Source organism: Oncorhynchus tshawytscha, linkage group LG31, assembly GCF_018296145.1.
Source record: "Oncorhynchus tshawytscha isolate Ot180627B linkage group LG31, Otsh_v2.0, whole genome shotgun sequence".
NCBI classification, from domain to species: domain Eukaryota; kingdom Metazoa; phylum Chordata; class Actinopteri; order Salmoniformes; family Salmonidae; genus Oncorhynchus; species Oncorhynchus tshawytscha.
In genome coordinates, this window is record NC_056459.1 from 6,000,366 (window position 1) to 6,028,067 (window position 27,702).

Genomic DNA, 27,702 nt, shown 5'->3' on the forward strand with positions numbered 1-27,702 from the left:
GATGAGCTTGATGCTGCTTTCCAATAGATATATAGGGTCTGATTCTGGTGAAATGATGATCGATGCTTGCCTGCCTTTTGACAACTACAAATATTGTCGCTTTTAAACATAATAATCTCATCAAGACCAGAATAAGCACATTTACTACTTAACAGAACAGTTTTTGTGAGAAATGCAATGAAACATACTGAATTTTAGATGTTTATTCGGTACATGAAAACTTAAACGAAATAGTACATTTTGTGTGCACTACATCATCAGGTACTAACTTTTATCTGCAACAAGACAATTTGGTGGAAACACACCACTGGTGGGAAAATTCGCATATTTTCTTTATTCGGATCATAGAATATTCGCATAAACTGGCCTTCCTTGATTTTTGTAGTGGAGTGGGTGGACATATCTGGTCAGCTGTGGCACAAATATTTACCAATCAAAAGTTTTCCCTCGGTCATTGCCCAATGATTGGGTGATGGTGGACATCAATTTTGAGTATCATCCAATAGAAAAGCACAACAACAATGACTGACAGATGTAAGGATAGACTTTCGTTGTCAGCGCGCGAAAAATTAAAAAAAAATATTAATTCAGAACAAGAACAAGCGGGAGCGAAAGGTACCTAGCTAGCTAAATTCGAATCAATAAACAATTTAATAACATTAGCCATACAACATTTTACACTGATATTTGTGCCTTATGTTTGGAAATAATTTAAAACGGTACAGAAGTTTTGGTTTCCCGATTTTAATGAAGCTTCATTGCGAATACACATAATTGGCGAATAAAGTCAAGATGTGTCTGGTGGTCCATCAACAACAGGTAAGAATTTATATTTTCGAATTGACAAGCAGCTAAGTCAACTACTTTCGCTAGCTGCATACCAATACATTGCTTAATTAGTTAAACGTTTAGCTAGTTACGTTCATTTATTTGGGGGATTGAGTCCGCCATAACCCATATGCCAGTAATCTCGCTAACAAGCTAACGTTAACTAGCTACCTGGATTGTTGCTGTTTGAGTTGGATTAACTAGCTAACGTTACTGTTAACTAACTGGCGAACAACCATCGTCCGGCTTTGGCTAGTTAAGTTTGTCTACGTTTTGAAAGATTTGTTTGTTCGTCATTTTCACAGGGTAACACTGTCACTGACTGTGAGTAATGAACAGGCCGGTGTTAACTGTTGATTCTTCTAGACAGTTTCCTAGGTTAGGTGCGACATTAACCACGGAATGTCCGGCTGGCAAACGTAACCGTATGCACTTTGTGGCAGCTGAGAGAGAAGACGCCGCAAGCACCACAGCCATTTCGGCGACCCAACATTGAACAGAGATGCAAGTTAATTTACCTAAAATTTGCAATCGTGTTTTTCATATTTCAATTGTCAAAGTTTAAATCCGTCAACTGTATGTCTTGTCACTGGGCATGAAGAAAACCATGATTTTGTTGGGAAAAGACTGGCATGGTTCCATCTAACATCAACATGAGGTGAATTTGTCATTGTTTTTCCCCCCTATCCAGGCAGTGGAGCTCCCTGCTGAGGTCTCAGTAGCGGAGAGTGATTCAGACAGCGGGATGGGCTCACCAGTGGAGGAGATGCAGATGGCTTCTGAGATGATTAGCAATACTGTTGACCTGCAAGGTACAGTGACACAACAAAGAAGATTGATCAGTACCTTAACAGACCACCTGACCAGAGCCCCCTGTTAATGTAAATGTACAGCGCTGGGCCATTTGCTCTGTGATGAGAAACGATGAATAGTCTTTGACTTTAGACTGTCAATGCAAACTGCAGTACTTGACAATTCATCCACCAATGCAAACTAACCTACTTACTTTAATAGGAAATAGTTTGCATTGTGATGCAACGGGAATACCACCTATACCGCATTAGTCGTTAAGATGGCTTGTAATATTTTTCCCAGATTCGGATGATGACATGACAGTAAACGGGCGGTCCCGTTGTCGTAAGACCTTGAGAGACAGTGACTGCGAGGAGGAGGTGCATGAGATGGCAGAGGCTCTGGTCCTATCAGCATCCAGTGGAGATGAGATGGATACTGCTGAGGAAGATGTCAAAAGGGCTAAATTAGAGAGCAAGAAGATGTCCCGGATAGCCCCTGTCGACAGTGATGAAAGCATGACAGAGGGTGAGGAAGAGCTGGTAAGAAAGGCTGTGAAACCGAAGAAGGAAGGGAAGAAAAGGGAGAAGAGCCAGCGACACCAAGAGAAGAAAGAAAAGAACAGCAAAGCTCTGGAGCGGCAGAAGAAGAGAGGGAGACTTGAGGAGGTAAGAGAGATTGAGGGACAGAAAAATAAGTGACCGTGTAAAATGAAGAGTTTTGAGACAAATTAAAGACTTGTTATCCCCATCACTCTGTTTTGAAGGAGACCCCTTTGCCCTGTACTCTGAATGACAGCGGTTGTCTCCTTGTTAACAATGACCTGTATGATGCTGGTCTGGATGATGATGATGATGATGATGATGAAGAGTCTCTGGATGCCATTAGAGCAGCAGTAAAACAAAAAGCCAAGATGCACAAAGTAAGAGCAACATTTAAGTCATCTCAGTATCTGTAGGTGTGAGGTCACTAAAAAGCAAACATACTCCCAAAAGAAATCCCCTAGAATAGTGGTTTGAGAGTTCATTTGAGTTTATGGCTAGTCTTACTTAATTTCTCTGTACATTAAGTCAGTGGTTTGTGTGCTATGCAGGTAGAAGATGCACTGTATTCTGTGTGTCAGAACTATGCTCTATCTTTCCCTAAGGAGCCTTTATTTGACGATGAGGAGGGAGATGAAGAGGCTGGACCGAAACGGCGTCCCCAGGAAAGGAAGGCAGCTCGAGCCGGCAAAGAGGCCATGAAGCAGCTGCACAGTGAGACCCAGAGGCTTGTCCGTGGTCAGTTTGTATTCACGTTCATTTTACAATGGTGTGTCTGTATGTAGTGTGTTGCCGTGTTCCACAATGCTTTGTCTCTACATGACTTGCTACACACTTGTCCTTTGGCTTCTATTGTCCAACCCAGTGTCTCTTGTAACGTGTTCTTAATTCCTTTGCAGAATCCACATGCGGGCTGCCCTATCACATGCCTGAGCCCAAGAGCATCGACCAGTTCTTCAAGAGGAGAGCCCGACCTGAAGGTTCTGCTATGGCACTACTCAAGTAAGTAGACATTTTTCTACCTTGATTTATTTTTTACTTGTAATAGTTTTCGCTACCATTTCTGAACAATGCTCATCTGGTTTTGTCTGGCAATCTGCGATTACATTAATTATAGATATATATACATGCATACTAGAGGTCAACCGATTTATGATTTTTCAACGCCGATACCGATTATTGGAGGACCCAAAAAAGGCGATACCGATTAAATTGGACAGTTTTTTGGGGGGGGTTTGTAATAATGACAATTACAACAATACTGAATGAACACTTATTTTAACTTAATATGATACATCAATAAAATCAATTTAGCCTCATAAATAATGAAACATGTTAAATTTGGTTTAAATAATGCAAAAACAAAGAAATTAAAAGTGCAATATGTGCCATGTAAAAAGCTAACGTTTAAGTTCCTTGCTCAGAACATGAGAACATATGAAAGCTGGTATGAAGCCTTTTAACATGAGTCTTCAATATTCCCAGGTAAGAAGTTTTAGGTTGTTGTTATCATAGGACTATTTCTCTCTATACCATTTGTATTTCATATACCTTTTGACTATTGGATGTTCTTATTGGTACTTTAGTATTTCCAGTGTAACAGTATAGCTTCCGTCCCTCTCCTCGCCCCTACCTGGCCTCGAACCAAGAACACATCGACAACAGCCACCCTCGAAGCATCGTTACCCATCACTACACAAAAGCCGCAGCCTTGCAGCGCAAGGGAAATAACTACTCCAAATCTAAAAGCGAGTGACGTTTGAAACAGTATTAGCGCGCACCCCGCTAACTAGCTAGCCATTTCACATCGGTTACACCAGCCTAATCTCTGGAGTTGATAGGCTTGAAGTCATAAACAGCACAATGCTTGAAACATCTGGCAAATTAGTTCGCAACGAGCCAGGAGGCCCAAACTGTTGCATATACCCTGACTCTGCATGCAATGAACGCAAGAGAAGTGACACAATTTGCAATCATGAATTTATTTTAACTAAATATGCAGGTTTAAAAAATATATACTTCTGTGTATTGATTTTAAGGAAGGCATTGATGTTTATGGTTAGGTACATTCGTGCAACGATTATGCTTTTTTCGCAAATGCGCTTTTGTTAAATCATCCCCCGTTTGGCGAAGTAGTGTTACGGTTTTCTTCGGGTGAAGGAGAGGAGGACCAAAATGCAGTGTGGTGATCTCGAGACATCTTTAATAAAGATGATAACAAACAATACAAAACAAGAAGCGTAACGTGAAAAACCTTAACAGCCCTATCTGGTGCAAACAGAGACAGGAACAATCACCCACGAAACACTCAAAGAATATGGCTGCCTAAATATGGTTCCCAATCAGAGACAACGATAAACACCTGCCTCTGATTGAGAACCACTCTAGGCAACCATAGACTTACCTAGACAACTCTACTATACCACAATCCCATAACCTACAAAAACCCCAAGACAAAACACACCACATAATTAACCCATGTCACACCCTGGCCTGACCAAAATAATAAAGAACACAAAATATTAAGACCAGGGCGTGACAAGTAGGCTATGTTTCAATGATAAATTAACAGGCACCGCATCGATTATATTTATTTTAATTTTATTTAACTAGGCAAGTCAGTTAAGAACAAATTCTTATTTAACTGCCTGTTCAGGGGCAGAACAACAGATTTGTACCTTGTCAGCTCGGGGATATGAACTTGCAACCTTTCGGTTACTAGTCCAACGCTCTAACCACTAGGCTACCCTGCCGCCCCAACGCAGGACAAGCTAGATAAACTAGTAATATCATCAACCATGTGTAGTTTTGTTAAGATTGATTGTTTTTTATAAGATACGTTTAATGCTAGCTAGCACATTACCTTGGCTCCTTGCTGCACTCGCATAACAGGTAGTCAGCCTGCCACGCAGTCTCCTCGTGGAGTGCATTGTAATCAGCCATGATCGGTGTCCAAAAATGACGATTACCGATTGTTATGAAAACTTGAAATCAGTCCTAATATTAATCGGCCATTCCGATTAATCGGTCGACCTCTAATACAGACAGTACCAGTCAAAGGTTTGGACACCTAATTCCAGGATTTTTCTTTATTTTTACTATTTTCTACATTGTAGAATAATAGTGAAGATATCAAAACTGTGAAATAACATATGGAATCATTTAGTAATGCAAAATGTTAAACAAATAAAAAAACACTGCTCAAAAAAATAAAGGGAACACTAAAATAACACATCCTAGATCTGAAGGAAATATTCTTATTAAATACTTTTTTCTTTACATAGTTGAATGTGCTGACAACAAAATCACACAAATTATCAATGGAAATCAAATTTATCAACCCATGGAGGTCTGGATTTGGAGTCACACTCAAAATTAAAGTGGAAAACCACACTACAGGCTGATCTAACTTTGATGTAATGTCCTTAAACAAGTCAAAATGAGACTCAGTAGTGTGTGTGGCCTCCACGTGCCTGTTTGACCTCCCTACAACACCTGGGCATGCTCCTGATGAGGTGGCGGATGGTCTCCTGAAGGATCTCCTCCCAGACCTGGTCTAAAGCATCCGCCAACTCCTAGACAGTCTGTGGTGCAACGTGGCGGTGTTGGATGGAGCGAGACGTGATGTCCCAGATGTGCTCAATTTCATTCAGGTCTGGGGAACGGGCGGGCCAGTCCATAGCATCAATGCCTTCCTCTTGCAGGAACTGCTGACACACTCCAGCCACATGAGGTCTAGCATTGTCTTGCATTAGGAGGAACCCAGGGCCAACCGCACCAGCATATGGTCTCACAAGGGGTCTGAGGATCTCCATCTCGGTACCTAATGGCAGTCAGGCTACCTCTGGCGAGCACATGGGGGGCTGTGCGGCCCCCCCAAAGAAATGCCACCCCACACCATGACTGACCCACCGCCAAACCGGTCATGCTGGAGGATGTTGCAGGCAGCAGAACTTTCTCCACGGCGTCTCCAGACTGTCACGTCTGTCACATGTGCTCAGTGTAAACCTGCTTTCATCTATGAAGAGCACAGGGCACCAGTGGCGAATTTTCCAATCTTGGTGTTCTCTGGCAAATGCCAAACGTCCTGCACGGTGTTGGGCTGTAAGCACAACTCCCACCTGTGGACGTCGGGCCCTCATACCACCCTTATGGAGTCTGTTTCTGACCGTTTGAGCAGACACCTGCACATTTGTGGCCTGCTGGAGGTCATTTTGCAGGGCTCTGGCAGTGCTCCTCCTTGCACAAAGGCGGAGGTAGCGGTCCTGCTGCTGGGTTGTTGCCCTCCTACGGCCTCCTCCACGTCTCCTGATGTACTGGCCTGTCTCCTGGTAGCACCTCCATGCTCTGGACACTACGCTGACAGACACAGCAAACCTTATTGCCACAGCTCGCATTGATGTGCCATCCTGGGTGAGCTGCACTACCTGAGCCACTTGTGTGGGTTGTAGACTCCGTCTCATGCTACCACTAGAGTGAAAGCACCGCCAGCATTCAAAAGTGACCAAAACATCAGCCAGGAAGCATAGGAACTGAGAAGTGGTCTGTGTTCACCACCTGCAGAACCACTCCTTTATTGGGTGTGTCTTGCTAATTTTCTATAATTTCCACCTGTTGTCTATTCCATTTGCACAACAGCATGTGAAATTTGTCAATCATTGTTGCTTCCTAAGTGGACAGTTTGATTTCACAGAAGTGTGATTGACACAACATTGTGTTGTTTAAGTGTTCCCTTTATTTTTTTGAGCAGTGTATATTTGGTTCTTCCAAGTAGCCACCCCTTGCCTTGATGACAGCTTTGCAAACTCTTGGTATTCTCTCGTACCTCCTTTTCCTATAGTCCACAATCAGCTTATTTGTCTTGCTCACATTGAGAAAGAGCGAGGTTGTTTTCCTGGCACATCACTGCCAGGATCTCTGACCTCCCTATAGGCTGTCTCATCTTTGTTGGTGATCAGGCCAACCACTGTTGTGTCGTCAGCAAACTTAATGATGGTGTTGGAGTCATTTTTTGCCACGCTGTCGTGGGTGAACAGGGAGTACAGGTGTGGCTTAAGCACACACCCCTGAGGCGCCCCAGTGTTCAGGATCAACATAGCAGATGTGTTGCTTTCCCTCACCACCTGGGGGTGGTCTGTCAGGAAGTCCAGGATCCAGTTGCAGAGGGATGTGTTTAGTTCCATGGTCCTTAACTTAGTGATGAGCTTTGTGGGCACTGTTGTTGAATGCTGAGCTGTTGTCAATGAACAGCATTCTCTCATAGGTATTCCTTGTGTCCAGGTGGGAAATGGCAGTGTGGAGTGCGATTGAGATTGCATCAACACCATCATCTGTTGGGGCGGTATGCAAATTGGAGTGGGTATAGGGTTTCTGGGATGATGATGCTGTGAGCCACGACCAGCCTTTCAAAGCACTTCATAGTTACTGACGTGAGTGCTACGGGGTGGTAGTCATTTAGGCAAGTTGCCTTCGCTATCTTGTGCACAGGGACTGGTGGTCTGTTTGAAATATGTTGGTATTAGACTTAATCAGGGACATGTTGAAAATGTCAGTGAAGACACTAGCACTCTGCGCATGCTTTGAGTACATGTCCTGGTAATCCGTCTGGCCCTGCGGCTTTGTGAATGTTTATCTGTTTATTAAAGGTCTTGCTCATATCGGCCACGGAGAGCGTGATCACAGTCGTCCAGAACAGCTGGTGCTCTCATGCATGCTTCAGTGTTGCTTGCCTCAAAGCGTGCGTAAAAGGCATTAAGTTGTCTGGAAGGCTCGTGTCACTGGACAGCTTGCGACTGGGGTTTCCCTTTGTAGTCCGTAATAGTTTAAGCCTTGCCACATCCAGCGAGCGTCTCAGCCGGTGTAGTAGGATTCGATCTTAGTTCTGTATTGATGCTTTGCCTGTTTGATGGTTCGTCAGAGGCCATAACGGGATTTCTTATAAGCTTCCGCGTTTGAGTCCCGCTCTTTGAAAGAGGAAGCTCTAGCCTTTAGCTCGGTTCGGATGTTTCCTGTTGTCCATGGTTTCTGGTTGGGAAATGTATGTACATTCACTGTGGGGAGGTAATATACTCCTCAATGCAATTGGATGAATCCAGGAACATACTCCAGTCTGCTAGCAAAACAGTCCTGCGTTGTCTGACCACTTCTGTATTGAGGGAGTCACTGGTACTTTCTGCTTTAGTTTTTGCTTGTAAGCAGGAATCAGGAGGATAGAATTATGGTCAGTTTTGCCAAATGGAAGGCGAGGGAGTGCATTGTGTGTGGAGTAAAGGTGGTCTAGAGGTTTTGTTTCTCCCTCCGGTTACACGTGTTACCCTGCATTAAAGTTGAACATAAAAGAGAGCCGCACACTCTAGGAGCTCAGATGCAAAAATGTAATTACCAACGTTTCGACAGCCAAGCTGTCTTCATCAGGGTATAATCACAAACACTGCGGGATGACTCGTTTATATAGTGTCAAGACACAGGTGTCTGTAATCATGGCCAAGAGTGGCCTAATATCATTGGTTAATAATCAAATATTAAAATGTCATACAAAGAACAGCATACAAACAACAAATGGATAGCATACGATCATAGATTAATTTGACTACACAAACGATTACAATGGCAAACTCACAAGAATGGCTTCAGATCAAAGTCTACGTTGAGACCGAAGGGCACAAGGGTCTTTAAATTAAAGATCCAGGCAGCCTCTCATTTTAACAATAAATTATCAAGGTCACCCCCTCTCCTAGTCGATGCCAATATAACGCAGAGACAAAATCGAGTGGCCTGCCTCCAAGAAGTGGGCCGCAACTGGTTAATAAGTAACGTTTTTACACCTAATGGTGCTACGATGCTCTGAGATACGTACTTTTAATTTGCTCATTTTACCTACATAATTTTTACCACAAGGACGAGTTATAAGATAAATAACTGCCTTAGTGGAGCACGTAAATACACCTTTTATTGGGATCGATTTCCCTGTTTGTGGGTGTTTGAAGGATCTACATTTATAAGTGCCATTGCATTGAGCACAGCCATGACATTTGTAATTTCCATCCAGTAGGGGCGCAAATAGAGGTTGTTTACCACCCCAAGGAATATCTTTCTTTTTCTTCTAGATCACCCTGCATTAAAGTCCCTGGCCACTAGGCACGCCGCTTCTGTGTGAGCATTTTCTTGTTTGCTTATGGCCGTATAGAGTTGATTGAGTGTGGTCTTAGTGCCAGCATCAGTTTGTGGTGGTAAATAGACTGCTACAAATAATTTTGATGTGAAGTCTCTTGGTACATAGTGTGGTCTACAGCTTATCATGAGCTATTATACCTCAGGTGTGAAATACCATGAGTCTTGTTTAATATTAGACATCGCGCACCAGCAGTTATTGACAAATGAATCACACCCCGCCCCTCGTCTTACCAGATGTCGCTGCTCTGTCCTGCCGAAAAACTGAAGTTAGTCAGCTCTATATTATTCGTGACATCGTTCAGCCAAGTCTCAAAGTAACATAAGATATTTGTTTTTTTATGTCCCATTGGTAGAATAGTCTTAATTGTAGATCGTCCAGTTTATTTCCACAATCCGAGACAGGATTGTCGAGGCACAGATCTGGGGAAGGGTACCAAAACATTTCTGCATCATTGAATGTCCCCAAGAACACAGTGGCCTTCTTAATTGAAAGAAGTTTGGAACCACTAAGACTCTTCCTAGAGCTGGCTGCCTGGCCAAACTGAGTAATCGGAGGAGAAAGGCCTTGATCAGGGAGATGGCCAAGAACCTGATGGTCACTCTGACAGAGCTCAAGAGTTCCTCTGTGGAGATGGGACAACCATTACTATAGCACTCCACCAATCAGGCCTTCATGGTAGATTGGCCAGACGGAAGCCACTCAGCCTGCTTGGAGTTTGCCTAAAGACTCTCAGACCAAGACAACGCAGGAGTGGCTTCGGGACAAGCCCGATCGAACATGTCTGGAGGGAGGACAATAGCTGTGCAGCAACACTCCTCATCCAGTGTGACAAAGCTTGAGAGGATCTGCAGCGAAGAATGGGAGAAACTCCCCAAATACAGATGTGCAAAGCTTGTAGCGTCATACCCAAGAAGACTCGAGGCTGTAATTGCTGCCAAAGGTGCTTCCACAAAAAAACTGAGTAAAGTGTCTGAATACTTATGTAAATGTGATATTTCAGGCTTTTAAAAATAATTAACTTGTTTTTGCTTTGTCATTACGGGGATTGTGTGTAGATACATTTGTAGAATAACACTGTAATGTAACAAAATGTGGAAGGTCAAGAGGTCTGAATACTTTCTGAAGGTGCTTTATACCTATTGAGTCTTTAAGAATATTACTTATCTCATGTGCTTAGTTTAACTGTCATACCCTATCAGAACCCAAAATCTCTGAATAACCTCAAAACATAGTTTTAGCCATTTTATATAGGTGGTTGTGATGGTGGGGGGGATCGATACCATTATTTATTTATATATATATATATATATCAGTATTATTTTGGATATTGTATCGATACTTTGACTCCAAGTGTCGATTTGCAAAAATATATTTATATTTGTATTTTGTTTTGCTGAGTAACGTTTGCTAGCGCTAGTCGGCTGTAGTTGCGTTTAAACGCCTGTATTTTTCCCCATGTGGCTTTTTCTCTATCTACTTTTTAAATTGTTAGCCAACATGTTTTCAACCCTTTCCGTGACTGATTAAAACTCATTTTCTCATATGCCCAGTATCAAATCACAATACATATATTTTCGGCACAAACAGTAAGTATTGTGAGGTCCCTGGCAATTCCCCGTCCTAATAGGTGGTCAGTCCTTGCATCCGTTGCATTACGTTAAGCCCAATCCCTCAATCTTTTACCTAAACTGTGATGGGGTTTCCGTTTTATTGTTTGAACAGCAGATTGTTCCTTTAAGGATATAATCCTCCCCCCTGTAAAGGTCTGCCAAGTATCAGGACTTGATAAAGGAGGCAACCCCACCCCCTGACCCACCCAAGGAGCCCCAACAGCCCTCAGACTCCCTGGACCCACACTCGACCCAGCTACCGGCCACCACCTCCACACACCAGGAGAACCAGAGCAGGGCAGGTGAGACCTCTTCAACCCCGGATTCCGACGACGATGAATCCCCACTACCTGAACTGGCTGCCATTATGCAGGGGGCCAATATTTTTTTAAGTTTGGATAGTGCTGAAATGACATCACCAGAATTTATGGAGGCTGAACCACTAGAGCAGAACCAGGCAGAGGCCTCTGTCTCCCAAGCCCAAGAGATGGAGGCGAAAGCAGGGGATGTGGATGTAACTCAGCCCCTACCTGCTCCGGCCAGTGTGGAGCCCAAAGCTCCACCAGTCCCCAAACTCAAGAAGGACAGGCTTGCCAGACTGAGGGAGTTGGGGGTAGAGCCTCCGCCGGTCTCCAAACTGTGTGCTGACGATGGGTCCTTCGATCTGGAGCCCCCTCAGGTTAACCCAGGTGAGAGCACAACAAATAATATTCACCTCTGCAATGTCAACTCTAAACCACAATATTTCCCATATGGTGGGTTGGGGTCTAAACCTTGTGTTTAGATACATGCTGTTGTCAATTGTATGTGCTGGACAAAAGGATCTTGGTGGGACAACTTAAGCCACTGCTTTAGCACACTTTATTGTGGCAAAATAGGGTGAGCTTGAATGAATTGAGGTGAGAAGTAACCCAGTCAAGTCGGTTATGTATCTGTAGTTAAACTTTTTGTTTCCCCCTTAGGCGTGGAGGCGCTGAAGGAGCGGTACCTACGCCACGTCCAGCCCGTGGCCCGGCCCAGAGGGGAACGCACTGTGCAGCTCAGCGTCATCCGTAAAGACTGCAGCGAGGAGCTCCACCAAGACTTTGTAACCACCACCATCAAGGAAGGGGAGGAGGAGGCTGCACACACCGCGCCTGGTATGGACATGGTACCGTTCATCACACCATCTCTCACACACCGTCTCTCTAAACCTCCACACACTCTAAAGAGGTAACTGCACTGCATCCCATATGATTCATAGTTAGCCAGGTTCCTGAAATATTTCCAACAGTCTTCGCTTCTGTCCTCTAGCTACATGAGTCTTTCCTAACCAGTCCTGTGTTCCCTCTGTCCTCAGGTGAGAAGCTGACCAACCTGAAGACCCGTTTGCAGCAAGCCATGGCCGTAAAGAGACAGGAGGATAGAGAACGGAAGGCTGCCCTCTATCGCCTAGACAACGAGGACTGTGGCGAGGAGGAGGAAGAGGAAATTACGGATTCCGAGGGGGAAGAGGTAAGAGTGGATCGTCCGCGTTGACGTTCCACAGCCAGTGTGCTTTCCGTAGACTTCTCAAGGTGGTGCTCGAAGATGGGAATCGAAACATTCAAGACCAAAACCTTTAAATGTTTCACTTAGCGAGGGTTAATGGACCAGGAGAGGGGAGCCGGGCATGTCCAATGACTTGTAAAGGAAACATGAAGTAGGTGTGGTTAAGAGTTTGTCAAAACCTGTTTTTGTCACTCCATAGGGTGTAGATGAGCTACTGGGGGGTGGCGAGGAAGAGGATCAGGATGAAGATGAGGGCAGTGTGGCCCAGAGGAGTGTAAGGAGCCCCTCCCCGTCAAGGTTAAAGTGTCCCTCTCCCCCACCAGATCTGCCCAACACAGAAGGAACCCTCATGCTGTTTGCCAACAGCTCCTGCTCGCGCACCGGGTACGTGTGTGTGGTGCTGATATCCGGGAGTCTCAGTCATGTACAGGAGCTGACAGTACGTGGCCTTCAGATTGCAGGCCTGCATAAGACAAAGGCAACGTAGCTAGCGAGGTACTGCTCTGTTTCAGTGGTCATGGGGAGCTTTGCTGTGCAGAGAGCAAGGTACCACATATCTGAATCCTTCTCAAACGTGATTGGTGGATTCAAATAATGTAAATGTGTGTACGCCAGTGTTAATTCCGTCAGCAAAAATGTGACAAATTTTCGTGAAACACCTATTTTTCTGTGGCAATTGACTAGATTATTTATTTATTTTCACAAAAACGAGATGAAATTATCTCTGTGACAAATCTGCGTAGTAAATGGACTGGATAAGAGTCTTTTAGAGTTTGAGAGCTTTTCAGTGATGAACATAATATTAGCTGCACAGATGCGCAGTTCTGTTCAGCAATGGGAAGGACGTGCCACACCTGGCACAAACAGCGTACATCAGCTGGTTAGCTGCAGGGCTCCAAGCGATGCGCATGGGCACACAGGCTCCAGCTCCACCTCTGATTATACACATCGTGCAGCCAACTTTCTTCTAGTTATCTACCCTCTGGTTAAGAAACACAAGCTGCTTTATGAAATTATTAACAATTTGCAGCGTTAAGTTTAACAGTAAAACAACATTCTAGCTATGCTTTTCTCTCCGAGGAGTGTCTGGGTTCATATTATCATGAAGGTCCTGGAATTTCAAAATGGTATTTTCCAGGCCTGGGGGGGATAGAATAGAAAAAGATACAATCCAAAACGTTTTAGAGAAGTCGTGGAAATGTAATTACTTTTCTGTTAATGTAATTTATTAAGGCACAGTTTTTTAAAAATATTTTATCAGTCAAATAAAAATCAACGTATCATCCCCGATCGGACGGCTCAATGTCTGCGGGTTTTCGCTCCTCCCTTGTACTTGATTGATGAAATGATGTCACAAGTTAGAAAGGAACTCTCCTCACCTGGTAGTCTAGGACTCCATTGAAAAGAAAAACCTGCAGACACTTAGGCCCTCCATGGAATGAGTTTGACACCCCTACTTTAGGGGCTGTCTGTCTGTGCATCACCTGTATGTGTGCACGACGAGCGTGTCGTTCAAGGAGAGGGTCAGAGGCCTAGCCTATAATACGATAGGGAACAGGCTAATAACTCGATAGCCAGTTCAAAACATATATTGTACTCTCTAGTTAACTGTTTAGCTATTATTAGTATGTGTTCATGTTTTCGTCACGTCCCCCCCCCTCATAAAAAAACAGTCACACACTTGCGAATAAGGCCATACAAAGTTGATTTAACATCTGGACTGATTCATATGATTAATTTAAACAATTCTTTTGGATGAAATTAACTACTTACTTCTGAATTATATTAGTTGGAATAACATTACCAATAGCCTATATGCAAGCATTTGGTGGCACAGAAAAAGGTATAGCAAACAATTTATTGATTACACTGACTGAGTAAATAACTTTTAGTTGATGTGGACCCAGTGACTCCGACTTCAGCACTGAGACTCGAACTTCAGCAATAGGGACTTGTGACTCGATTCGGAGTCGAGGTTTTGTTTCACTTGGCGAAACGATGTGTGGCTGTTAAACGTTAATAAAACTGCTAATGAAGCGACCGAGTGCTGCTCTTTCGCTGTCTGCGCCTGATAATTATTACACGGCCAGATAAATATGATGTATTCTTATGTGTGTCATATGTCTGCTGTTGGCAGAGAGTAGGATGTTATGCAGAAAAATATTTTGGTAGGACAGGGCTGTGTGTGTTTACGCACATGGAATTCTGATTAATGTTTACTGTAGGTTAACGAAGCAATACTAGACTAACTACAATCATTATTACAATTACAAATGTGAATAAGACTTATAATGTAGTCAAAATGACTGACGAGACTACATGTAGAAAAATAATTCAGAAAATGAACACTGGTGTAAATGTATGTGCTCAGTGAGTTCGTATCGGTGTTGTTGACATTTTAGTCTATCACAGAGATGGTGTAAAGAGGACAGAGCCTGGTGGTCAAGACAGTTACACAAAGATGGGTGAGCAGAGACCGAACATCTTTAAAGTCAATTGTCAACAACTGTGCTACTTCAGAAAATACTCTCATCCTTGATGGAATCTGTTATCTTTTTTTCCAGTGTAAACAACTTTTTTTAAACGACCATAGTTCAATTTTAATTGACATTCTATGTCTCTTTCCCGCTACAGAGGAGGAAGATTCTCTGTCCCTGGCCAAGGACAACAGTCACAACAGTAGTTTTGAGCTGCAGGGCTCCATGCTGCCGTCCTACCAGCCTGTCAACCGCAGCACCACAGGAGGCAGGGGTCTGTCAGCCAGCACCTTCCGCTCCCCCTCACCCTGCTTCTTTCGACCCAGCTTCCTGGGATCTGCCTCCAAGGTAAGACACTGACAGTTTAGAAGGGTTGATGACATGTATGACTAGGACCCGGTGTTTTCCGTACCACTGTATGACAGTATAAAAGTGTCAGGAGAGAGCCAGTCATAACCAAACAGACCCCAGTATGTGTGTCTCCCGGTAATGCATGCGTTACGTGACAGTTTAAGCAGGGGCAATGGAGCTATTTTTGACAGTGGTTGCGGGACCTCCTGTGGGTGTGCAATATTTATTTATTTATTTATTTATTTATTTATTTACTCTTTTTTTAAATTATGAGCATAATAATATTTGTTGTGTCATTTGGCTGTAGAATTGTATTACCCTTTTAATGTGGCATGAACACAACCAGGAGTGCTGATGAACCATGTTTTTATGTGAGTAAAGTCATACGCATAGAGTTTGTAAGGTCATGAAAATCCTGGAGAAGTCATGGAATTTTTAAATGCCGTTTTCCAGGCCTGGAAAAGTTTTGGATAATGATCAAATCCAAAAGGTTTTGTAGAATGAATTTAATTTCTGTTAATGTAGATTTTTTTTTTTGGCACAGTTTAAATATTTTGTCAATTAAATAAAAATCTACATATCAGCCAGGATAAGCATGACACTTAAGCGCGTCTGTTTGCGGCTGTCACCTGCACGTGTGCAAGACAATTGGGACGTTGCTCAAGGAGAGAGCGACAGTCGGACATTGCTACAGCAGCAGGTAGGCCTAGCCTATAAAATATGATGGAGGACAGATTAATAACTAGGTAGCCAATTCAAGAATATCTTGTACCCTCTAGTTAGCTGCTTAGCTATTTTTCGCATGTGTTAATGTCATGAGTCATGTCCCCATAAACTTTCCACCAACACTTGTGATTAAGGTCGCACAAAGTTGATTAGCTTTTTTTGGAACAATTAGCTTTTTTCATAATTTAAACAATTAATTTTTTACAAAACTAGCGGTTCACTTCGCCATTGTATTAGTTGTGAATCGAATCATGTAGTAATTTGTGAATCACAAACAGTTTATTTTAGGAAAACATATTTGATGTAGCCTTTTGAAATATGTGGCTTCAACTGGTTTTGTAGATACTTTGTAACTCAATAGATGCTAGTCAGCCTGCAAAGTAAACACTTCTGAGGTAACTAAGATAAATATGACTAAACTCAAAGGTACATTTCCTGAGAAAATTGTGTGCTTGCTTCAGCAGAATAAAAACATTTCTAGCCTACCAGAGCCATTTGATCTTTGATATATATTGAATGAGCAAATTATTTCAACAGGCATTAAATGTGTTTGGTTGCAATGTTATACATCAAGGTTGGTCTACCATCCTCCAGGAGAGCTAATGTTTGTGCATGCTTTTATTCCAGTCCCTCTAACAAACCACGTAAGAAATTAGCTGCTCAACTGGACCTTGATGAACTCTGTTTTGAGCAGGGCTTGATCAAAAGCCTGCACACCCAGTAGCTCTCCAGACTAAGGGTTGACCACATCTGTTTTAAACTCTTGCCTAACAGGTATTCTACTTTGGGTGGGTTAAGTGCCTTGCACAACGACAGGAGTTGGTACTTGGGATCAGAAAGCAGCATCCCAGTGTCCATACCACAATACATATACTTTTATGTACGTATAAAAAGTAAGTGTCAATTGTTGTGGTCATGCCACCAACCGTTGGTCATGGAAATTTGGTTAAAAGGCATGAAAAAGTAATTCAATTCCATTTGTCAAAAAATGTGTACTGACCCTGTGTACTGCAGCGCCAGCTGTGCCACCAGAGACTCTGGGTTCGCGCCCAGGCTCTGCCGCAACCGGGAGGTCCGTGGGGCGATGCACAATTGGCCTAGTGTCGTCCGGGTTAGGGAGGGCTTGGCCGGTAGGGATATCCTTGACTCATCGCGCACCAGCGACTCCTGTGGCGGGCCGGCCGCAGTGCATGCTAACCAAGGTTGCCAGGTGCACGGTGTTTCCTCTGACACATTGGTGCGGCTGGCTTCCGGGTTGGATGCGCGCTGTGTTAAGAAGCAGTGCGGCTTGGTTGGGTTGTGTATCGGAGGACGCATGACTTTCAACCTATCGTCTCTCCCGAGCCCGTACGGGAGTTGTAGTGATGAGACAAGATAGTAGCTACTAACAATTGAATACCACGAAATTGGGGAGAAAAGAAGGTGAAATTCTATTAAAAAAAATAACCTTCACATAATCACTAGTTAACTACACATGGTTGATATTACTAGTTTATCTAGCGTGTCCTGCGTTGCCTATAATCAATGCGGTGCCTGTTAATTTCTCATCGAATCACAGCCTACTTTGCCAAACGGGTGATAATTTAGCACTGTCGTTGCACCAAACCTAACCATAAATATCAATGCCTTTCTTTAAAATCAATACACAAGTATATATTTTTAAACCTGTATATTTAGTTAATGTTTCCTGCGAACATGAATTTCTTATACTTAGGGAAATTGTGTCACTTCTCTTGCGTTCCGTGCAAGCAGTCGGTATATGCAGCAGTTTGGGCCGCCTGGCTCGTTGCGAACTGTGTGAAGTCCATTTATTCCTAACAAAGACGAATTAATTTGCCAAAATTGTACATAATTATGACATAACATTGAAGGTTGTACAATGTAACAGCAATATTTAGACTTAGGGATGCCACCCGTTAGATAAAATACGGAACGGTTACGTATTTCACTGAAAGAATAAATGTTTTGTTTTCTAAATGAATATTAATGACCAAAGGCTCGTATTTCTGTGTGTTATTATGTTATAATTAAGTCTATGATTTGATAGAGCAGTCTGACTGAGCGACGGTAGGCAGCAGCAGGCTCATACGCATTCATTGAAACAGCACTTTCTTGCGTTATGCCAGCAGCTCTTCGCAATGCTTCAAGCATTGAGCTGTTTATGACTTCAAGCCTATCAACTCCCGAGATTATGCTGGTGTAACCGATGTGAAATGGCTAGCTAGTTAGCGAGGAGAGGGACGGAAGCTTTACTGTTACACTGGCAATACTATTGCCCTTTTGCATTCTTCTCCCACACTTTGTTTTTGCATTATTTAAACCAAATTGAACATGCTTCATTATTTATTTGAGGCTAAATTGATTTTATTGATGTATTGTATGAAGTTAAAATAAGTGTTCATTCAGTATTGTAATTGTCATTATTACAAATAAAATTAAAAATGTAAAATCTCCGACTTAATCGGTATCGGCCTTTTTTGGGTCCTCCAATAATCGGTATCGGTGTTGAAAAGTCATAATCGCTTGACCTTTAGTGGAAACGCCTTTATGCGCCAATATTAATACAATAACCATATCAATGTAAACTTGGGAATCACACGATGATATGGCGTGTGGTCCTCACACAACAACTCAGGAAACTATGCAGTTTATTAAGCTACAGATTAAATGTTATGAAGAACTTGGCAGGGTGGGGGAAATGCACTATGAGCTTGATACTGCTTTCCAATAAATATCGAGGGTCTTATTCTGGTGAAATGATCGTTGCTTGACTGCTGTTTTGACCAATCGAAATCATTATCCATTATAGGCTAATCTCATCATGTAGACAAGCCTACCTGCACGGTATCTGCGAGAGGATGGCTAGAGCACACGTGCCAAGACCAGAGTAAACACATCTAGCTTTTTAACGCAACAGGTTTTTTTTTGACAACTATCAGTCGAGTTGAAAATGCGCAGGAAACACATTGAACTATAGATTTTTATTCGGTACATGAGTACTTAAAGCTGCTATATGTCACTTTTTGGGGGGGGTGACCTGATCAAATTCACATGGATTTGAGTGACAGATATGTAATTCTCATTGAAAGCAAGTCTAAGTGGTAGATCTGTCCTATGTTTCCCATTCTCAGGTTTAGTTTTTGTATCTTATGTACAGTTGAAAATATAATAATTTTTGTTATTAGGAAGATATTTCACAGTGGTTTAGATGGTACAGTGATTCTCTACACTATACTTGCTTGTTTTGTCTCACAAACTGAAATTAGGCAAACTATTTTGAATTTTAGCAACCAGGAAATGGCAGAGCCATTTCTGCATATAGCACCTTTAAGCAAAAAAAAAAATGTTTGTGTGCGCTACATGACCCCACAGGTTTTTATCTGCAACAAGTCCATTTGGTTGAAACACCGCTGGTGAGAAAATTAGCATTTTCTTTATATTATACAAATTGTAGAATATTTGCATTGAAAATCTGTCACCAATTGGAATCAAATGTTAGCTACTGCCAAACAAGCCACTTCAAAAAGTAGCCTACCTGCGCACTTTTGATCCACTCTACAATGATTCCAGCATCTAACAGTTGGGTGTTTAAATAGCCGTCGCCGCCATTTGATGAGTGGAAAGCGACGGCTATTAAAACACCCAACTGTAATGTAGGGCTGGGCTGTATAACGTATTTTACAATATACTGGTATTGATGCATGGACTGGGTTGGGTTTTTACTTTACCTTTTATAACGGTATTTGAATGTTTGGTTTGTTGAATGTGATATGCTGTGTGTGATGTCAATTTTTATAGTTTACTTGGCTACTTGAGTCATCACTTGCTCCACTCCGCTTTCCACACAGACCTAGCCCTGCCCCATCACGCAAGGAGCTCGTTTGTTGGTCTTCGACCACGAGACACTTGCGTTCAGTCTGCATGGTCAATGCAGCACATGTCATGACATTGATGCTGTTTCCAGTTTGCTGCTTAATATAAATCCACTAGCGTTCTATAATTACATTATTAGTTTGTTTCTGACGTCTACAAACTAGTTTGTCTTTCCTTAGTAAGTTGGGTGCAAAACGTGTTAGGCGCTAATGCTAATTGTTAGTTAGCTGGATGAGTCAGAGCAAACGTGAATAGCTGTACAGCCTGATAATACCAGTGACGGTGTAGACTTAAATCGGCATGTTTGTGCAACTGTCTTTTTAAATCATAGAGGAATACACGGCGCATGAATGTTAGCTACTAAGAGAACATTCAATGTAGCCTTGGAATCCCTTATCAACACTTAAGGTAGGAACCAATCACAATAATTCTTCCCTGGCATTTACATTCGTTGTCATGTCAAGCAACACTATTCAAAGTGGACGTGTAGGGACCGGAGCGAAAATGCAATATTCTAAAGCAGCAGGTTTTTTTTGCCCCCTGCAAAATTTTCAAATGATATCATTAGTTTCAAGGAAGTGAAAATCCATCATGAATCCATCATGAATCTAAGATTTCAGTTCGTCTTGGATGCATATTTTATGTGGTTGAAATAGCCTATTGTCAGCTGACAGACTGCACGTTTGCACAGTCCCTAACCATGCATACACATTCTCTCAAGATGCTGAAATGAATCAATCAGATTTTTCCACTCCTATTCCCAGAGACAAAATGAACATATGGTGTATCATTTTACTGCAAGAAATACTATTGTTAGGCTACCTGTGAGTTATAGACCAACAGTCATTGTCCGTATTTCAGTTTCTACATTAAGCTAAAACTTCTGTGTCAAAACATAAATTTTTGGTTCAGACTTCCGCATCCTACTTCCGCAGGTCTCTGAATTCAAGTTGCACAGACATGCTTATCTCCAGTTAGAGTTAAACCCTTGATGAAGCGGAAGAAAGGATGACTCCTTTGCTGAGATTCATCCCCGGCGTCTCATCCCTCTCTTCTCCGTCCCACAGAGTTCAGGCAAACTCTCCGAGCCCTCCCTCTCGCTGCCCGTGGAGGACTCCCAGGACCTGTACACTCCCCACTCCCCCGGCAAGTCTTCTGGACCCCTGGGGGCCCCGTCTCAGGGATGCTTCTCTGTGGAGGACGACTCCCAGCTCCTGGATGCCGACGGCTTCCTCAATGTGGGGCCCCGCACCGGCCCCCCGCGCTCCCACAAGAGACAGCTCCTACTCGACAGCCTGGATGAGAACGCTATGGATGCTAACATGGGGGAGCTGTTAGGAATGTGCTCTGGGGGGTTCGGGACGGCCAGACAGGGCAGCGTGGGGGGTCTTGGGGCCTCACAGGAATTGTTAGGGCTGTGTTCGGGAGTGTTCCCTACCACACAGAAGGGGGGAGTGAAAGAGAGGAAGCGAGAGGGAGTGCTAGGGGCAACGCAAGAGGATGAGCTGCTGGGGCTCTGTTCGGGAGTGTTCGCTAGCGCACAGGCTGAAAGGGAGAAGGAAGGAGCGGAAGGGAGGAAGAGGGAGGAGGAGAAGATGGAGTTGGAAATGGACCGAGACAATGACATGGATCAGCTGCTCGGCCTCTGCTCTGGGAAGTTTACTACTCAAGGTAAGAGTGTTTGTCTGTGTGATGGGGTATATAAGGGGGCAGTATACAGGTGTGATGTTTTGGTTCCATTTCTTAATCTTTCTCTCCATATAGGTGTCTCCCCCTTGCGATCCAACTCAAGCCCCACCCCACACTCTTCAACCGCTGAAGACGGGTAAAAAGCGCAAGCCTAACATCTGATAAATAATTTCCCCTCTGCGTGTCAGTTTATTCAATTCCATAACAGAGTACCACCTTACACTTCTACTAACCAACTATGATATTCTCAGGCTGTAGATTCAAATATTGATCCCTGTAAAGGCTAAATGCAATTTATGTGGTGTTTCAGTAGTAAGAAGCGGGTGGAGGAGGAGGAAGAGGATTGCGAGTTTCGGCTTCTGTCAGACGAGAGCCAGAGTGAGCAAGTAAGACACTTGAGCGTGTGCGTTCGCTTGCATCAACGATGTATAGCCTGAACAGGTGAACTAACTCCTTCCTTCCAGCAGGACGATGAGGAGGATGGAGAGAACGAGGTAGAAGAGGAGAGAGAGGCTGTGTTTGCACCCCATCAAGGAAAGAAGAAAATGTAAGTAGAGGCAGAACTTCCTGAATCATCAAATCAAATTTATATAGCCCTTTGTACATCAGCTGATATCTAAGTGCTGTACAGAAACCCAACCTAAAACCCCAAATGGCGAACTGCATTGGGGTCACCCCATTTTGATTAGATTTTTTTTAATGATTTTTTTTTTATTTTAGAACAGAACACTTTCTTTGTTTTTGATTTTTTTAATGATTTCTTTTTTAACAGAAATTGAGAGTAAAGATGGGGCAATATATACAAACTGACAAATTGTATTTTATTAAATGTATTGGTTTCTTTTCATTTTGATAAGAGATGAAAATATGAGTATTTGTTGATGTAAAAGTTGGAAAAAAAATTTAAGTGGCTATTTGATTCGGGGTGGGTGTTGCGAGAAATTCTGCCAACTGAAAAAGTTTCAGTACTGTCTTTGTCTATAGTTTTTAGGTCTTTGAGTAGGTGCCCATACCTTATAAGGTATGCACACTCGTCACTATTAACCGTTTTGATTTCAAAATGGGGCATCCAGGTGAGTCGTGTAGATCTCAAGGGAAAAAGGTTTCGGTTCGGGAGGTATGTTTCTAATATCGAAATGATTGACTGATCCCAGAATGCATCCCTCGGCGTCCTACAATGAGAATATCAGAGTTCAGAGCTCATATCAGAATGACTGCTCCATCCAATATCACGTGTGAACTTTGATCAGCTAGCCCGCATCCCCTAACCAGCCATTGGCTTTAGGCATAAGTTAGCCTACTGTCCGTCCACTCTCCATCAGTTTAAAATGTCATTTCCAGGAGGATAGTTTAAGCCCACTTTGGATTCATGTCCGGTTGTGTGTGTGTGTTCCCCTCCAGGCGCATAACAGAGTTTGTGGACTCTGAGGCTGAGCTCTCGGGTAGTGACGTGGGCAGTGAGGATGAGGATGATGGTGAGAATGAATATGAGGAAGAGGAGCTGCTGGACGAACTGCCTTCTGATGAAGAGCTGCAGGACCAGGTCAACAAGATCCACATGTAAGTGCAGACAGAACATTCTAAATACCTCAACAAAACCATCAGAATAACTTCTGTAGTCATTTACTATTACTGCTATTTGGTTAAGAAAAGCAATGCACAATGTGCGTTACCTTTAGGTAGTGTTTAGTAGAGGGGTTTCATTTATTTTATTTTTGGGGGGGCAGGCAATCATAGGATATCTGTGTGAAATGTTTACCCTAAAGCTTGCTTGAATCCGCTCGTCTACAGGAAACAGGTCCTTGACGACGACAAGCGGAGACTGAGGCTGTACCAGGAGCGTTACCTCGCCGACGGGGACCTGCACTCAGACGGCCCGGGCCGAGCTCGCCGCTTCCGCTGGAAGAACATCGGTGAGTGTGTGTGTGTGCCAATAGGTGTTCTTCTAAGACTGATTACAATACTTTTCTATCCCACAAGCTTTAATCAACGGTCGGGGATAGCCCAGTGCAGACTTAGTCAACAAAGTCAGTTGGATGCAGTTCATCATTATTATTACAAGCGATAGGTTCCGTACTCTTAACTGCATTCTGTCAGAAATTAATCAAATGTATTTAATCTGATGAGAAAGTAGGCTGGATCTCTTTTAAAGTCTTGTAGATCGATGCATTGCACTGCTTTTTTAAGAACATTTTATATAGCCCTCCTGCATAAATTTCCTCAGTACCTTACTTCATTGTTAACTTATAGACAGACGTATGAGACACTAAACCCGGTCTCAGAGATGGCTATCTCTGGAGATCCATTCGAGATCTGCTTTTAGTTTTTATTTCTCCTCCTTCCGTGTTGGAAGGATATGATCTCAATACACTTCGTAATTGGTGCCTCTAGGGCATTTCAGACTGCTGTTTAGGGTATCTTTTTACTGAAAAATGTGTTTTTATGATTTGTGTATATAATGTGTATTTTCATATTGCACTAAACACTGCTCATCTGGAAAAGAGACCTTGGTAACAACATTGACTCTGGCAAATAAAGGTTAAATACCTTATTTTTTTAGATTGTGTGTGGTGCTTTTCTTCCATAGATGATGGCTTTGACATGGATGGCATGGGGGTGGAGGAAGAGGAGGAGGAGGAAGAGCTGGACCAGGCAGAGCTGCAGAGGAGGAAAGAGAGGCTGGAAAGGGAGCACTGGCTACGAGAACAGGTTTGTATAGCATATGGGAGTGTATCGAACACTTGGTGTGTGTCATTCTACTCTGTCAGGGGAAACGGGTGTATTCACTAGGAACCAAACGAGGAGGGACCTAGCTGAATTTGTCCAATAGAAACTCTCGTATTCGTTGCAAAACTTTTTCAGTTTGCTAAGGTTTGTACTGATGATTACACTCCTGGTCTGTCTTCTATGTAGTGTGTGTTTATGTGTGGTGTATCATGTATCCAACTCCCCTCTGTCCGTCTAGGCCGACGCTAAGGCCAAGAAAGAGGAGGACGAGGAAGAGGGGGACCAAATTGGAGAGGAGGACAGCCAGTTCATGAAGCTCGCCAAGAAACTGACTGCCAAGAAACTACAGAAGAAAGGTGAGCTGATATGGAATGAGAGATATAAGGAATGACTGCAAATTTCTCATTTTTGAAGTGTTCCTCTTTTTAACCCTTCTCCATCACAATCCCTCCATCTCTTGTTTTCCAGAGCTGCCTCTTGCACCCCAGGTGGAGAGAACCCCAGTTCAGAACCCCTTCCAGAGACCCTCTCAACCCACCATGGTCACTACCTTCCCCATACTAGTAATCACCCTCTCTAGTGTGACACTTGTGATTTTCACTGTTGTGTAATCTGCTCCTCCTAAGAATCTTTACTAAATGACTAGATGACTCTGACCGTTTGACCTCTCTTCAACCTTTGAACCCCGACCTTAGGTGAAGAGGGGCTCGTTGCTCAGCCAGCCCCCCTCCGTGCTGCAGAAGCTGGCCTGCATCTCTGAGGGGAACCCTCTAGCCCCCCGCAACACCCGAGGGTTCGTCTTCCAAAGCCTGTCGCCAGAGAAAGAGACCTCTGCTGCGGAGGCCCCTAAAAAACAGGCAGGTCCAACCATAGAGATAGAATGGTGTTTTATATGTAATCCTGTGTGCCCAACACACATAGGAGGATGAGGGTGCTTGTTGGTCAGTGTTGTAAACAAATGATCATTTATCTTTTAGAAAGCCTCCCTATCCACTCCCATCCATTCCACATTTTTAAGAACACATGGTTTCTTCTGTAGAACTTGTGCCAGTTTAGTCATTGCTGTGCTCGTTTTGCTAGTTGTCATGTTGGAGCCTGTAGTGTTGTACTGATATTAGACCATAGGGTGGCGACAAAGGCCATAGCTGTCGATGTTTCACTGCTCGCTCTTATCCGTACTTACTCAGCTTTAAGCTGAATGTGTACAACGTTACATAATTCAAACTAGATCTGTATGGAATATGTATTTCTATATGATTGTATACAGTGAGTGTCCATGAGACTGACCAGGTGAGTCCAGGTGAAGGCTATGATCCCTTATTTGTTAAATCTACTTCAGTCACAAGTAAAAAATAAACATTTAAAAAACAATTGAGACATGGATTGTGTATGTGTGCCATTCAGAGGGTGACTGGGCAAGACAAAAGATTTAAGTGCCGTTGGACAGGGTATGGTAGTATAGGTGCCAGGTGCACCGGTTTGAGTGTGTCAAGAACTGCACCGCTGCTGGGTTTTTCTTGCTCAACAGTTTGTCTATACCAAGAATGGTCCACCATCCAAAGGACATCCTGCCAACTTGACACAACTGTGAAAAGCATTGGAGTCAACATGGGCCAGCATCACTGTGGAACACTTTCAACACCTTGTAAAGTCCATACCCTGATGCATTGAGGCTGTTCTGAGTGAAACTTAATATTAGGAATTGTGTTCCTAATGTTTTGTACATTCTATGTATATCATCTCTGAACCGATCAGGGAAGCAGCATGAAACATGAAATTCCAATTTGTCTCAGGACATTGTCTTTTTTTAAATTGGCTCTAATTTTTATTAGTCATAATGACATTTAATGATAATTACAGTAAAATGTGACAGATCCTGCTAACCGTGTTAAGACTCTGTTGGGGAGTTCTGTTTTAAACTGAGGCCTAATTGATCTTTAAATAGCTGTAGTACTTCTCAGAGCCGTACAGTAGATCTACAGACCTCAACAAACACAGCTGGGCGTGTAGAATTGTAATGGGACTCCATGCCGAGACCAAAATAATTACATTCTAATAAGAAATGAAGAGTCCCTAAATGGAAATGTTATCGTAATGGGACATTTGCTGCTAACGTGGTGGAGAGTTTGTTGACAAGCTTGGTGCATCTCTGCTCGGTTCTGGTCTATTATTTTAGCAGCAGGAGTAATTTCTCATATTTCACTCCGAATATCTTTATTTTGCAGATGAAGAAGCGGGGACAAATAGAGGTTTTGGCTCCGACTGCTAAGCGGCCATGTCGGGGAAAAGAGACACCCGCAGCGAAAGGACCCCAAAGAAGTATCTTCTGTTACCTGGAGAACTGAGGTGCCCAACACTGTGCCTGTTGTGCCAATCACACTCCTAACACCCGGAGTGTGTGCTACCACAACATTCACACTTTCTCCCAGGGTCACATTGGCTCTTTTGGACAGCACTTGACTGACTTTGTCCTGAATTATTATTATTTTTATATCATGTAAATAGAATGGGTTAGATGTTTTATTTTATTTTTTGGGGGGGGGGGGTAATGTGTTTTAAGTTTGTGAAATTAAATCATATTTTAACACATGCCATAGTTTCTTTGTTTTTTTCCCCTCTTTTACTCAGACAGGCAGGTTTCTTGTAGGTGAATAGAAGTACAATGCCTTCAGAACGTTTTCATACCTCTTGACTTATTCCACATTTTGTTTTTAGTCTGAAATGACGGGGGGGAATCTCACCCATCTACACCCACTACACCATAATGACAAGGTGAAAACAGTGTTTGCTAATTTATTAGAAAATGAAATGCGGTTCTCATTTACATATGTTTTCACACCCCTGAGTCAATACATGTTAGAATCACTGTGGCAGCAATTATACTGTAACTGTCTTTCTGGGTAAGTTTTCAAGAGCTTTCTACACCTGGATTATACAATATTTTCCAATTTTCATAATTCTTCAAGCTCTGTCAGATTGGTTGTTGATCATAACTAGGCAACTGTTTTCATGTCTTGCCCAAGATTTTCAAGCCGATTTTAAGTCAAAACTGAAGATCGGCCCATTGAACATTCACGGCCTTCATGGTAAACTATTCCAGTGTAGATTTGGCCTTGTGTTTTAGGGTATTGTCCTACTGAAAGGTGAATTCATCTCCCAGTGTCTGGTGTAAGCTGACTGAACCGGGTTTTGCACTAGGATTTTTCCTTTGCTTAGCTCTATTATTCCTGAAAAACACCCCAGCCCTTAACGATTACAAGCATAACCATAACATGATGCAGCCACCACTATGCTTGAAAATATGGACAGTGGTACTTCGTAATGTTTGGCGCAAATCCAAAACACTTGGTTTTCAGGAAAAAATGCTTGTTGTTTTGCCCAAA

General features: G+C 42.9%; 1 protein-coding gene across 6 annotated transcripts; it reads left to right on the forward strand.

Annotated features, from left to right (window-relative positions):
• Nucleotides 1–542: 542 nt before the first annotated feature.
• On the forward strand, nt 543–26,859 carry LOC112229914 (claspin). Of its 6 annotated transcripts, none has more exons than XM_024396055.2 (24): nt 543–819; nt 1,195–1,332; nt 1,520–1,640; nt 1,924–2,288; nt 2,387–2,542; nt 2,768–2,900; nt 3,062–3,164; nt 11,100–11,635; nt 11,909–12,085; nt 12,286–12,440; nt 12,676–12,860; nt 14,889–14,941; nt 15,111–15,301; nt 20,971–21,574; nt 21,668–21,728; nt 21,903–21,978; nt 22,060–22,139; nt 22,994–23,152; nt 23,384–23,505; nt 24,180–24,301; nt 24,558–24,675; nt 24,788–24,882; nt 25,015–25,176; nt 26,545–26,859. In XM_024396055.2, exons 3-24 carry the CDS (start codon nt 1,574–1,576, stop codon nt 26,662–26,664), a joined length of 3,840 nt encoding a protein of 1,279 aa, XP_024251823.1. In that variant the 5' UTR covers nt 543–819; nt 1,195–1,332; nt 1,520–1,573; the 3' UTR covers nt 26,665–26,859. The 6 variants fall into 6 exon arrangements, with proteins under 6 accessions (XP_024251823.1, XP_024251824.1, XP_024251819.1 ...); XM_024396056.2 differs by having other exon boundaries at nt 21,906–21,978; nt 22,057–22,139; XM_024396051.2 differs by having other exon boundaries at nt 545–819; nt 22,057–22,139.
• Nucleotides 26,860–27,702: the final 843 nt, after the last annotated feature.

Bases quoted from the DNA above. Each gene is read 5' to 3' on its own strand.
- LOC112229914 (XM_024396051.2), top strand. From the start codon at position 1,574: ATGGGCTCACCAGTGGAGGAGATGCAGATGGCTTCTGAGATGATTAGC. The intron at 22,140-22,993 runs GTAAGTAGAGGC...GTTCCCCTCCAG, and splicing joins CATCAAGGAAAGAAGAAAAT to GCGCATAACAGAGTTTGTGG. The intron at 25,177-26,544 runs GCAGGTCCAACC...TTTATTTTGCAG, and splicing joins CGGAGGCCCCTAAAAAACAG to ATGAAGAAGCGGGGACAAAT.